We start from the raw sequence: 13860 nt of genomic DNA, 5'->3' as shown, positions 1-13860 counted from the left end.
TGTCCAACCCCTTGGCATTTCTCTGACTCTACACTTCACCTAAGAAGTCTGTCCTGCTGTAATGTTTACACTTTTCTTTCCTGTTCTCACATTACACTCTGGGGAAGTCTCAACAGGAGTCAAAATCTGGAGGGCAGAAACTAGAGCTTCAACTGCACTCTCATCAATACTTAGAGCCTCTTTAAGTAAAGCAGAAATATCAGCCTCCCCTTTCTGTTCTGTCATAGTTTTGATTATTTCACCAATGACAATGCTGCCTAACAGGGGACAATTAAGACTGTCCTGGCTGGCTAACAGTGGCACTTGTATGGTGATATGTCCGTGGGTTTCATTACAGACTTGGAGTTCAACATCAATCCATCCATCAAAGGGAACATTGTGCCATTAGCTGCAGTAATGTCTAAAGGCTGGTCAGAAAGAGGGGATTCAAGTGGCTGAATCTGGATGTTTGGGAGTTCTATTGACCCATGCTCTCCCAACCATAGTCACTTGAGCTCCTGAATCGAGTAACATCTGAAGGGGAACTCTGTTCATGGCACACAAAACCATGCACCTTTTCCCAATGATCTGTGCAATGTGTTTTCTTGGTGGTGGTTGGCATTCTGTGTTTGTTTTCACAGGGTTGGCTGTTTTTGGGTTGGTGGCTGGTGCTGGGGACATCTCAGCTGTCACAGTCACTGGCTGTCCCTCTCCAGTGATCTCAGTCTGTTTCCCGAAAACTTCCTTTGAAGACAGCCAATTGCACGGTGTCCAGTCTGGACACATACAAAACAGTGGGAACAGCTTACCTTGCTTTGCTGTACACAGTCATTACATCTGCCCCTTTTATCTGTTGTCAGTGCCTGTAGATGAGCTGTTGGTGAGCAGGAGTCCCCAGGTGTCACACTGTCAGTAGATTTCACCATTTGCGCCAGATGTTTGTTTAGTGAGGACACCTGTGCAGTCAGTTCTTTAATAGCAGCACAATTAGCTTGTAGCTCAGTGTCAACTTGAGTCTGCTTAGCTGAATCACTTGTGTCAAGCTGAGCTGTGTTGACAACCACTGGTTGGTTTTTAGCAACAGTACCAAGGTGTTTCACTCTTTCTGCTTCCTCACTCGCAGACTTAGTGATTTGATTTAAGAAAAAGTCATCACTAACCTGCAAGTCTGTGAGAAGAGGTCTGAGATCATGTCGAACATAGTTGTTCTTCTCATTTAACCCTTGATAGAGTGTGTGGAGAAAAGTGCCCTGAACAAGTTTCTTATCATAGTTAAACTCAGCACCTGGTTGTCCTGACTTAAAGAGAACACGCTGCTTCAAACCCATTATTCGGTACAGAAACTGCTGTGGAGTCTCTTTTTCTTGTTGCTTAGCATTACTTAACTCTTGGAAAAGTTCAGTACTGTTTTTGTCCCTGATATGTGCACGGAGAAACCGCTTTAACTCTTCAACAGTTAGATCACTTTTGTTTAGCAGCATCTCTCTAAATTACCCGGTTTGAGGATTTTAATCACTGTACGTATTACCTCTGACTCAGTAAAAGCTTCTTGTAAACCTTCATCAATTTGTTTACACAGACAACTGTATGACATTTCAGAGCTAACATCAGAAATCTGTCCACCATGTAACTTGAACCCTCTGCGAGGAAGAAGAGCTGCAACATCAGTAAACCTAAGTACCTGATCTCCCACATTGGAGGAGAGACTGGCCCTACCAGAAGAAACACCAGCAAAACCAGCTGGGGGAGGCTTTGCTGATATGGGAGTGGTTGGATTTCCCACTGACACAACACTGTCTCTTCCTGCAGGCGAAATGTCTGTGGTGGCTGAAACTGGACATCTGGCAGGTTGGTTGTGGTCACGAAGAGGTGGAGTGGAACATCCCTGCAGCTGAGTTGTTGAACCTTCGTTCTGAAGAGTCTCCATCTGTACAGCTCCAGTCGCCCCTGCGTCCATAGACAGCAGATCACTCAACATGTCATTGAGGAGGAGGAGCTGAGACATGCCTCCATCCTCCAGGGCAACCAATTTCTCACTTCTGACATAGTCGACAATCAGGTCATACAGTTCTGGTTCACTCAGGTCATCAACATTACCAGTCACGCTGCCATCATCTATCGAACTTACAACTTGCAGCAGCTAACTTGCACTCAAATCAGAAAGTCTCTTGTGGATTTTGTAGGCTATCGCCCGCCGAGGGTTGACAGTGGCCATGATCACATGGTAACAGGTAACTTCTGCTTTCTGGATGACACAGTAGACTGTAGCCTTCCCTGAAGCTTCAAATACTGGAACATATTGTCAAGGCAATCACTTCACCAGGCAGCGACACTACAGGATCCCGGATGAGCCCCCAATTGTTACCAGTGCCAGACCTAGGGGAAATCTGGGCCAACAGACAAGGTCAACAGGCAAGGTTGCACTGTGGATTAATCAGAGAGAGAGGACACAAGTTGGCGTATTGCTCTTGCCGTTGCTCATTTAATTTTTTTTAGCAATTTCATAAAACTATGATACATTTTCAATGAAATCATCCCAACTTCATCTGTTACTCATTACATTCACACTAAAACAGGTACAACTCAAATAAATTTAGAAAACCAAAATAAACACTATAAAATCTGTTTTGCCAAAAATAAATACAAGCAGATCGACAATAACTTATCTATTTCACATACACCAAGATGGACTTAACTAAAATATTACATATATTATTATTAATATTACAAAAATTATACACCCTCAATCACATTCTCACTTTTACTTCACTCATGTTCTAACATTTATACGTTTCCACACTTATCCTGCACTCACATAACATAAACATAATCCCTACAACTCTAACATACTACTTTTAAAACAGTTTAATGATTGTAACTAAACGCTCAAAATGGCGGGTCTCGGTGCTGCCCATTCACTATGCCGTTACAAATGCATTCTTCGCTCGTCACCATACATCTTAACATCATCTCTAAACAACACACAACTTCCATAACCTTACATTAGTTATTAAACAGAGCTTATCTCAGAAAAGCAAGTTTTAACATACCTGTGGACTAATCAGAGAGAGGGGACACAAGTTGGTGTCTTGCTCATGCCATTGCCGTTAATTTTGGATCTGCGCATGAGCAGAGCGGTTATACAATTCTCCCTACAGTATCCACAGTGGCAGAGTATCACCATCTATTGACATGTTTAAGTATCACAGTTCAAATATTTAACAAAAAAAAAAAATAGGGGGGTGTCCGTTTCCAAAAGAAAATAAGCATGTAGCCTTTTCAATCTACTACACAATATTGCAGATAAATATGTAACACTGGAATATTGGGGGTGTGAGGTTGGTAGATAAACTGTTTAAATTGCCATTTACCTCGAGTGGCTGTAGCTCAGGAAGTAGAGCAGTTGTCAGGAGACAGAACAGTCCCCTGTGGCACTCCTGTACTCTGTCTCAGACAGACTTTGCCAGTCGGACAAACTGCAGTCCCTCTGTCAGGTAGTCAGTTATCCAGGAGATTGTGGGCACGTCGACTCCCATCACTCGCAGTTTCTCACCTAGGAGCAGCGGCTGAATGGTATTAAATGGAGAAATCAAAGAAAATGATCCTCACAGTGCTGCCGCTACAATCCAGGTGGGAGTGAGCACACTGCAGCAGGTGTATGATGGCGTTGTCCACACTCAGATGGCATTGGTGGGCGAACTGTAGAGGGTCAAGTGATGATTTTACCTGCAGTCGGAGGGGCCAGGACCAGCCTCCATTTTCCTGGACAAAGCAGTTTGGTTTGAGATATCTGAGTCTCAAATGAATGAAATTTAACATCCCATTTTGTTTGGAGGTTAGGCTGAAAACAGAAAACTTATAATTAGCAACTCGTTCCCTCACCTTACTTACAAGTTGTGGCCAGGCAACGAAAAAAAATTCACCCATGTTACCTCCAGGGCTCCGTATATATATATGTACCTTTTTTACAAATACATATATATTTATATATGTATTTAAATACTGACAAACATACACACATTTGTACTACTATACTTGTGAAGACCCTGATAGACATAATACATTTCCCAGCCCCTTAACCTAACCATCACAACTAAATGCCACACCCCAACCCTAATCCCAAAGTAAATTCTAACTTAACCTTTAAAACCAAACGTGAACCCTCAAACAGCTCTTTGAAGGTTCTGTCCAAAAGTGAGGACCAGCCCAAAATGTCCTCAATAGCCTTTTTCTGAAAACTCAGAAAGGTTCCCACCTAGGTTTCTAAAACCAGGACTCGATGTCTGCCTGCACAACATAATGGAGGTAGGACAATCTTTATTAATAAAAAATACATTGCAAAATTCATTAAACATTTTCTTTGACTTCCATAACTATGACACTATTGGCAAGATGAAATCAAGTAGTTAGTTTTGTCATTTTCAAGAGATCTTTATTAGATAAATTCTTTTTACAACATCTAGTCTTCATAATTCAGGGGGTCCAGCTAGCTTCCAGCCCTCCATCTTGCCAACTTTTGTGAAAAAGGCCAGTGTGCCCAGTCCAAGACAGGCTGACGCACCAGTCATAGCACTGTGGGCTAGAGACAGACAGACACGGGGGGGGGGGGGGGGGGGGGAGAATTGTTCCAGTTAGCTTTGCTTAACTTTTACAAAGCAAAGCAGGGTAACAGCAATGAAGCAATTACTGTGTGGAGACAAAAATTTTTTTCATTAAGCTTCTTTACAGACCTGCCAACCCTCCAGTTTTCCCAGGAAACCATGTATTTTACCCTTCCCATTTATTTCATGTGTTTACTAAAATTACAGTACAGTACAATACAGTAGGTTAAAAGTTTGTGCAAGTATATAACAAATGGGAGGAAGTGTACCTGTTCTCACTGAAAATTCAATTCAATATTCTTTTATTAGTCCCGCAAGGGGAAATTCCAGAAGAAAAGCAACTTTGGTTAAAGTCACACTTTTTGTAAGGTATGTCACATGGATTTTAGTGTACCAAATGGAGGGAAAAGCCACAAGCCCGCCAAGCACGTGTGTCCAAGAGGCACACAAACATGCTCCGCCAATGCCCCCATTTATACTATCTCTCCCATCCCGTTTTATAACCACCCTCTCCTACCAACTATCTCACTTGCCAGTAGCCTCTCTCAAAATTATAATTGAATCATAATATGTATAGCAATGTGTACATGTCCTTCAAGTAATACATATTTAAACTAAGTGCTGAATTTATATGCTCTTTTCTGTTTTCATGTATTTAATACAGAGATGTTGACAGCATTTGACTTTGAACCAGTTATCTGATTCTGACCACCTAACTGTAGTCAGTCACTAATTTAATGTAGAAACTAGTTAATCCAATCTTTGTCACTTGGGTATTTTAAAGCAAGTGGTTGCCAATATAAATAGTACTGTGCAAAACTTTTAGACAGGTAAGCTTCAGGGCATTCAGTCGTTCGCAACTGGACTTTGTCAGTTTGACAAAGTCCAGTTGCGAACAATTGAATGCCCTGAAGCTTACAATGACCTGGATGAATGAGAATATTCACAGGCATGTTTTAGACAGGTGTGAAAAAATGCTGTAAACTAAAGACGCTTTCAAAGGGTGTTAGTAGTTTATTTTCGACAATTAACAAAATGCAGTGAATGAACAGAAGAGAAATCTAAATCAAACCAATATTTGGTGTGACCACCCTTTGCCTTCAAAACAGCATCAATTGTTCTAGGTACACTTCCACACAGTTTTTGAAGGAACTTGACTGGTAGGATGTTCCAAACATCTTGCAAAGCTAACCACAGATCTTCTGTGGATGTAGGCTCCCTCAAATCCTTCTGTCTCTTCATGTAATCCCAGACAGACTCAATAGCTGCGTTTCCATTACAGTTGTTCGCAAAATAAAAGCGATATTTCGACAAAGTTCAAGTGCTACTTGCAGGTGTTTCCATTGAACGGTGTTTTGCGAACTAACCGAAATTCTCGGCCGTCCCGCGAGACTTCACTTTGAGGAAGATGGCCGAAAGCGTTATGCATCTCGGTAAACTGATCACAGGAGCCGCTACGGCTGTTGCTGTACTTATTATGAACAGAAGGCGGAGGCAACGTATAACTGTTCAAAGGCGAAGCCCTTATGTGTGGCAGCGGCCACGAATAAGGGATTTCTGGGAGAAGATTGTATATGAGGAATTCACAGACGAACTGTGGATACAACATTTTCGGATGACCCGGGCCACGTTCAACGAGCTTTGCGATGTTCTTGAACCTCTTGTGGCACCAGATGTGTCATGCCCCCGGGAGGCTGTTCCTACTCGGAAGCGAGTGTAAATGCGAAAAAAGTGTTTCCATTACACTTTTGCGATACACTTTTATATCGACACGTCTGAAAAACCACCTCATGAGAGCGTAAAAATGTTTTTGCGATATTTGAGAGGATTTTTGAAATATAGGTGTTTCCATTACCAGTATTTTATTGCGATATTTAGGTTTTGCGCATTTCTAGGGGTAATGGAAACGCAGCTACTGATGTTGAGATCAGGGCCCTGTGGGGGTCTTACCATCACTTCCAAGACTGTTCATCTTTACACAGAAGATAGTTCTTAATGACATTGGCTATATGTTTGGGGTCGTTTTCCTGCTGCAGGATAAATTTCAATCATATGCCTCCCTGATGGTATTGCATGATGGATAAGTATCTGCCTGTATTTCTCAGCATTGAGGACACCTATAATCCTGACCAAATCTCCAACTCCATTTGCAGCCCCAAATTGTGGTCAGATGACCACACCAACCAATAAACAAATTTCAATAGTAAGGTCGTTGCCAGCCGTAAAAAAGCCCCCTCTCTCCTCATCTCCTGAGGCATATTTAAGGGATTGGAATATCATCAGTGATGGCAGGTGTTGATCGATAGGGCGACAGGCTGGAGGAGCAGGGTCAGGTGGAAGTAAAATTAGCTAAATGGAAGGAAAGCACTGGGTGCTTCCTCTGCCAGGATTAATACTTACTTCTGGCTCCCAGGAAGATCCCAGAGGTACAGCCCCCAATGAAGTAATTCAGTGGGTCATTTGGGGATTCACGAGCCTGAGCACTGAGACACGTTGCCATGCCAAAGATGGCTCCCATGGTGGCTAGTACAACACAGACAGATACCCATATCAGAATTATAAAATTTGATGCAAATTGTAGAATCCAAAGATCAGTAAGTCAACACATTTAGTCAAAATTATGTAGTATGTACAATGCATCAAAGTACTAAAGCACTTTGGATTTAAAATCAAACAATGAGGTTGAAGTGCCCACTTTAACTTTAATTTGCAGATAATGCAGCAGGAACACAATAATTAAGATACAGCCACAGTAGTATAGTAGTTGTGCACATCCAAATACCTTAAAAGGCAGGTGAAGGATCAATAGAAGACAGCAAAGAAAACATTAAAAACAGGTCTAGACACTGTAGCTCCCTTAAAGGTCCAATGTGTAGAATTTAGTGGCATCTTGCAACCAACTTCATAAACCTCGCCTCATCCTCTCCTACGGTAGCAGTTAAAAATACAAAAGGCACTCTCTAGAGTTTGTCTATTCTGGGCTGCCATAGAAACATGGCAGTGCAACATGGAGGACTCTTTTCAGGGAGTCCTGCACTCTGTAAATATAAAGAGCTCATTCTAAGGCAGTGTTTATCATGCTACATTTATGCTTAGGGAAAATGCATATGTTTTCATGTGGTTTGGCCTTTTGTTTACACGCAAACAGAGTTTTTTTCATGGAAAAGAATTGTTTTTAAAAACTCCGGACAAAGTGGAAATTCCTGAAAATGCCGGTTATGTGTTAGCGTGTAAACAGGGTTAAACGTCACTTTAGGGCCCGAAATGTCACAACATACGACTGAAAATACTTAATGTCATGTCAGCAACCTATGTTTACACTCGCGAAAAATAGGTTTGCCATAGTCATTATCCGGGTTCATGTAAATGACAACATTTTTGAAAATGATGTTGTGTGCACAGCATTTTTATCTAAGACAAACTGACAAAGTCCAGTTGCAATCGATTGAATGCCGATGGATGAATCGGCATTGGATGAATGAGAATATTCACAGGCAACATTTTTGTTATTTTTGAAAGCAGGGGGGCCAAAATATCCGTTTTCCAAAATACCCGGCTATGTGTAGCCTCAATTACGGTCCTCGGGCTCCCCTGCCCTGCATGTTTTAGATGTTTCCCTTCTCCAACACACTGCAGCTCTGCAGTGGCTTGATAAGGAGCCTCTTTGATTTGAATCAGGTGTGTTGGAGCAGGAAACATCTAAAATATGCAGGGCAGGGGGCCCGAGGACGGGAATTGAGAAACACTGTTCTAAGGTAACGAAAACACAATTCTTATTTTCACAGGATTGTACACGAATGAAAACATACTCATTAGTGTAGTGCATCTGTGCTCATGAATAAGACGTGGGGAAGGGGAGGGGAGAATTTTGAGCATCACTGTCTGGAGCTAGTGTTCTATTTTGGTCAGCTTGCCCAGCTGTTCATTGTCATGAATTTTGGGGCCAGAGCTTCTGAAGGAGCACTGAAGGGAAGGGTGTATTTTGTTTGGGTGTTTAGGGTTTTTAATTTAATGTTATGACAATGTAATGAAGTGCATTTTGAGAACCGCAAAAAAAAAAATTGCTCCTCGGAACAATTAGATTTGCAAGGTTGCTAATTTATCCAGTGAAATCATGAGAAACCTTTAACTGTATCATTGTGATTTTAAGCAGTGGACGTTGAACTATATGATCTAAAGCAGTGGTTCCCAACCTTTTTTCCTTGAAGTCCCCATTGCCTGTGTCCAAGATAAACCAGGCCCCCCCAACCCCAACTCCTACCCGCATACATGCGCTAAAAGAATAACGTGAGTAATTACAAATTTTTATTTGCAAAAATTAAACGTCAGAGGTAATAAATAGCTTAATGAATTTAAATGTGGACCAAAAATATGTTTTAATTTGGATTATATAGTGTTTTGATTATCCAATTGGGTGTGTTATTGGGATTTTCTAAAATTAATGTGCACAAATATAATTTTGGTAACCTCAGAACCTCAAAAGAGACAAAATTGTGCACACCCCCTGCAATCTCTGGCGCCCACCAGTGGGGGGTGTGGACCCCAGGTTGGGAAAAACTGACCTAAAGGATGACACAGTAGAGCAGACAACTCTGTACTTGTGAATTTTTTAATAAAATATTTAAAATATTTACCCATAGTAACAGTAGTGTTGGTAGCCCTCTGTACCGCTGCCAATGCAGAATCAGGCTGGTAAAGCACAATGTGATAGGCTGAACCAACCAGACCTAAAAACACATAAAGACACACAAACAAACTTGAAATCAACAAGAAAAAGTCACAATTCTCATAAACTCTCAATGAAAATTAGTACTATTTCCATTTTTAAAAATTGTCACAAGCATTGGTAATTAAAAAGCCTTCTTCTCATTTTCCAATCTTCCATCCATCCATTTTCTATACCGCCTATCCTTTTCAGGGTTGTGGGGGGGCTGAAGCCTATCCCAGCTGTCAACAGGCGAGAGGCGGGGTACACCCTGGACCGGTCGCCAATCGATCGCAGGGCAACACTCAAGACAAACAACCATTCACACTCACACCTAGGGGCAATTTTAGAGTCACCAATTCACCTAATGAGCATGTTTTTGGTCTGTGGGAGGAAGCCGGAGTACCCGGAGAGAACCCACACATGCACGGGAATAACATGCAAACTTCGCACAGAAAGGCCCCGCCCAGGGATCTAACCGGCAACCTTCTTGCTGTGAGGCACGCACACTACCTGCTGCGCCCATTTTCCAATCTTAATTTCACGACAGGAAATTGACTGAGACTAAGGTACAAGGATTACCTCTCCTCAGAGGCATTCATGAAACATGTGATACAGCAAAGTCCTGTTCAGGACTGTCTCATCCACAGTGTGGGAGGAAGTCCCAGATGGTTCCATAGAAAAGCTCAGTGCTTCATGACTTAGATGGTTGGTTTGGAAAATGCATGTCTGTTTAACTGCCCCACCTCTATTAAAGAGCAGCCCACAGCTGTTTCTCTGAGTTTATCTATGGAACCAGCCAGTGTGCAAGATTAACTGGTGACATCCACGTGTGTGAGGCTATGGTTGCAATCGCAATCTAAGGATATTTGAGGCAAAGACTAGGGAATTACATGGTGGGTAATGGTGTTGGTGGTTACTGACCAGACTGCAAACATCTGTTGTTTACAAAATGTTCTTGATATCAGTCATAGATATGTATAAAATATGGTTACCAAATCTGTTATATTTTCACACAGCCTATAAGAGAAACATGCAGTTTTGAGGTAAGCGATGTGTTTATACCGAGCTCAGACGAGATAGCTCCTAGCTGTGGAAATCTGATAGCAGTACACCCAGATTAAATTGATTAAGTACAGCATCTGCCACTGATGGCCAACAATCACAGAAATTGATGATAGCTGAGCTATTTCTCTTCATTAACTGGTCTATCAAATAGATCACGGCTAGTTTAGCACCCCGACCATTAAAGGATGGAGCCACGCTTTTGTAATATATGCAGAAAGTGGTTTGGCATTGTCTTGGTGAAATAAGCAAGAAAGATGATGTACACTTTGCAGCATATGTTGCTACAAAACATGTATTATCATTCAACATCAAATGGTGCCTGCACAAATGTGCAGGTTACCAATACAATATGCACTAATGTACCCCCTTAACATCACAGATGCTGGCTTTTGCACTGTGTGCTGATAAACCAAATGGCACCTCTCCTCTTTAGCCTGGAGGATGCAGCATTCATGTAATTTGTAAAAAGAATTTAACATTTTTTTCCTGTCAGATTACAGGACAGTTTTCCACTTCGCCTCAGTCCATCTTTAATGAGCTTGGGACCAAAGAATGCAGCTACATTTTTGGATCTGTATGGTTTCCTCTTTGCATGGTAGAGCTTCAACTTGCATTCACAGATGCAGTGATGAACTGTGTACACAGACAATGGTTTTTGAAAGTGTACATGAGCCCATGCAGTGGTTCACTATAGAATCATGTCTGTTCTCAATCCAGTGTCACCCGAAGGCCTGAAGATCACAGCCATCCAGAGATTTCTTCAGATTGTCGTTATTTACTGTAAACAATGAAATTCCAAAATTCTTTGCAACCCCTACCCATCTTTACCTTAGGAACAATCACCCTCTCGGGTATCAAACTGTAAATGAGAATATAATTTTCATTTTGCTTTTATTTATGTTACACAGCATCCCACCTTTTTTGGAAATTGGATTGTAAAATTACCAGCATGGTAAAAAGCATAAGCAAATAAACATAACATCAGCATTATGTATAGGTTACGGCTCAAATACGCCTTCTTTTCAAACATTTTCTAGACTACTTTTAAAACATGGCTTACAGTCTATTTAACAGAGATAATCAATACACAAAATAGTATTCATAATTACACCACGTCTCAATAGAGATTAAATTCTATGATTAGGCCGATCAAATTCACTGCCCATTACGGGCACCCAATTACACCTTTTCAACCTGTGTGTCATGTCTAACACGGTCAAATGATGCTGAATGATTTAATATCAGAATATAACAGTGATTTATTTTGTCTTACTCAAACCTGGCTGTTTCATAAAGAATATGTTAGCCTAAATGAAGTTGGTCCCTCGAGTCATATTAATACTCGCATTCCTTGAGACACTGGGCGAGGAGGTGTAGTCACAGCTACGTTTTACTCTGGCCTATTAATCAGCCCTATAACTAAACTCAATTAGAATTCATTCGAAACATTATAATTATAATTCATTCGAAACCCTTGTTCTTATTCTTTCACGTCAAATTATATTGGTATTGGCATTAAATTTTAGCTGCCAAACTGTGCAACAAATCTTCAACGTTACAAATGACACTATTTGCAGCATCCGTGGTAGAGAAGCTCAGATTCACTCTTTGTGACTTGATCAACACTGGCTGCAAGACACCCCCGTAGGCAAATTCGCGCAATTAAGCAAAACAAACTTAGTTCTGGTACGCGTTGTGTTGCAACCTTCGTACCTATCCTGGGCTAACCTGTTAGCTGTTGGCAAACGTTAGCATTAGCGTAAATACTCCTCTAGGTTAACACAATAACCTGATTTTCAATGCCCACCACAATGCATACCCATATGATTTTTATCATTGCTGATATTTACCCAAAGCCGCGCCCAGTTTGGTCGTGATCCATGTTTTTTCGACGCAGTCTGTGCCCTCTGGTGTGTCCCAGTACCCCATTTCGAATTTAGCAAGGACGCGATCTAACAAAATGAGTTCTCGCGAGAAACATCTTCTTCTTCTGCTGCTGCTTTTTTTTTTTTTAAAAAAAAGCTTTATTTACAAATAACCATTTACAATATACACAGCGCTGTTTCAGCCAGGGGATTAGAGAAACAAGCGCAGTAACCAAACCAAGGACAAAAACAAAAAAATAGCAAAAGCACAAAAAACATAAACCAACAGCGACAATAAAAATTAAAAAAACAAAAAACAAAACAGACTATATGTTGTATACACAATCGTCATTCTTTGTAATATTTATCAAAAACAGAGTTAGTTTTGAGAGCCTTCTTATTTTTAAGTCCATTAACAATCATGCAGTACTGTTTCAGTTCATATAGAAAGTGTTCAAAGCAGGGTTTACAGTCAGACCATTTTTTCTTATGAATGTGAAATTTTCCAAGAAAAAGAAGTAGCTGTTCATAAAAACAAAGTCTTTTTCACTCTCATTTTCAGATGACATAACAGATGATAATGTCCTTTTCTTTTAAGTGGATTACTTAGTTTTACTTAGTTACTTAGTTTTTCTGTTAATGTAATTTTGAATGTCCCTCCAGAATATTCTAGAACACACACAGTGATAGAAAAGATGGCAGATTTCTTCCTCTGTTCCACAGAAAACACAAGAATATTCAATATTCAACTTAAATCCCTTCAAGGTTTTTTTTTTGCTGGATAAATTTTATGCATTATTTTATAAGAGACCTCTTTAACTTTGTTGTTCAAGCTAAATTTATCCCCAGCCAACCAAACCTTCCTCCAATCAATGTCCCCAAACCGTGAGGTCCAAAAGGATTTGGCTGAGGGTACAGTTACAGTCAGCATGAGGCTCCTGATGAATTTATTCGAGCATTTGTTCTCAGTGATGTCATTACCATCAAGAAACAAACCACAGCGGAGTGGATCAAACAGCTGCAGTACACTCCTCAGTATGGCATCAAAGACCACTGCATATACCTTTGGGCTGATTGACAACCTGAATTTATCCTGGAGTTCACTGTAAATCAGTAACTGTCCCTCAGCATTCACAAGTTGTTTAACTAAGACAATACCATTTTCAACCCATTTTTATAGTACAATGACTTATTTTTATATTGAATATTCTTGCTATTCCAGATGTAGTACCTAGTTGGCGAGAAATTATGTTTGTACACCATTTTCCAGGCCAGCAGCGCTTGTTTATGAAAATTTGCTAGTAACAGGTAATTTTTCAATCGTATAGTTCAATTCAATTCAGTTTTATTTGTATAGCGCCAAATCACAACAGAAGTTGTCTCAGGACACTTTCCATACAGAGCTGGTACAGGCTGAGCTCTTTTATCTACAGAGAACCAACAATTCCTCCATGAGCAAGCACTTGGCGACAGTGGCGAGGAAAAACTTCCTTTTAACAGGCAGAAACATCAGGCAGAACCAGGCTCTGGGTGGGCGGCCATCTGCCTTGACCGGTTGAGTCAGAGAGGGAGAGCAAGAGAGAGACAGTGGGACAGACAGAGAGAGACAGTCAGAAATGCAGTCAGAGAGAGAGAGAGACAG

At 40.9% G+C, this 13860-nt stretch overlaps 1 protein-coding gene across 1 annotated transcript; it reads right to left on the bottom strand.

Annotated features, from left to right (window-relative positions):
* Positions 1-2435: 2435 nt before the first annotated feature.
* ndufa11 (NADH:ubiquinone oxidoreductase subunit A11) lies at positions 2436-12339 on the bottom strand. The gene is made up of 4 exons (XM_070961318.1): positions 12204-12339; positions 9215-9307; positions 6981-7103; positions 2436-4558 (listed from the first exon to the last, which is right to left on the bottom strand). Exons 1-4 carry the CDS (start codon positions 12280-12282, stop codon positions 4446-4448), a joined length of 408 nt encoding a protein of 135 aa, XP_070817419.1. The 5' UTR covers positions 12283-12339; the 3' UTR covers positions 2436-4445.
* Between the last annotated feature and the right edge of the window lie 1521 nt (positions 12340-13860).

The sequence above is a fragment of the Chaetodon trifascialis genome, chromosome 4 (genome assembly GCF_039877785.1).
Source record: "Chaetodon trifascialis isolate fChaTrf1 chromosome 4, fChaTrf1.hap1, whole genome shotgun sequence".
Lineage (NCBI taxonomy): Eukaryota > Metazoa > Chordata > Actinopteri > Chaetodontiformes > Chaetodontidae > Chaetodon > Chaetodon trifascialis.
This window is presented reverse-complemented; position numbering and strand designations above follow the sequence as displayed.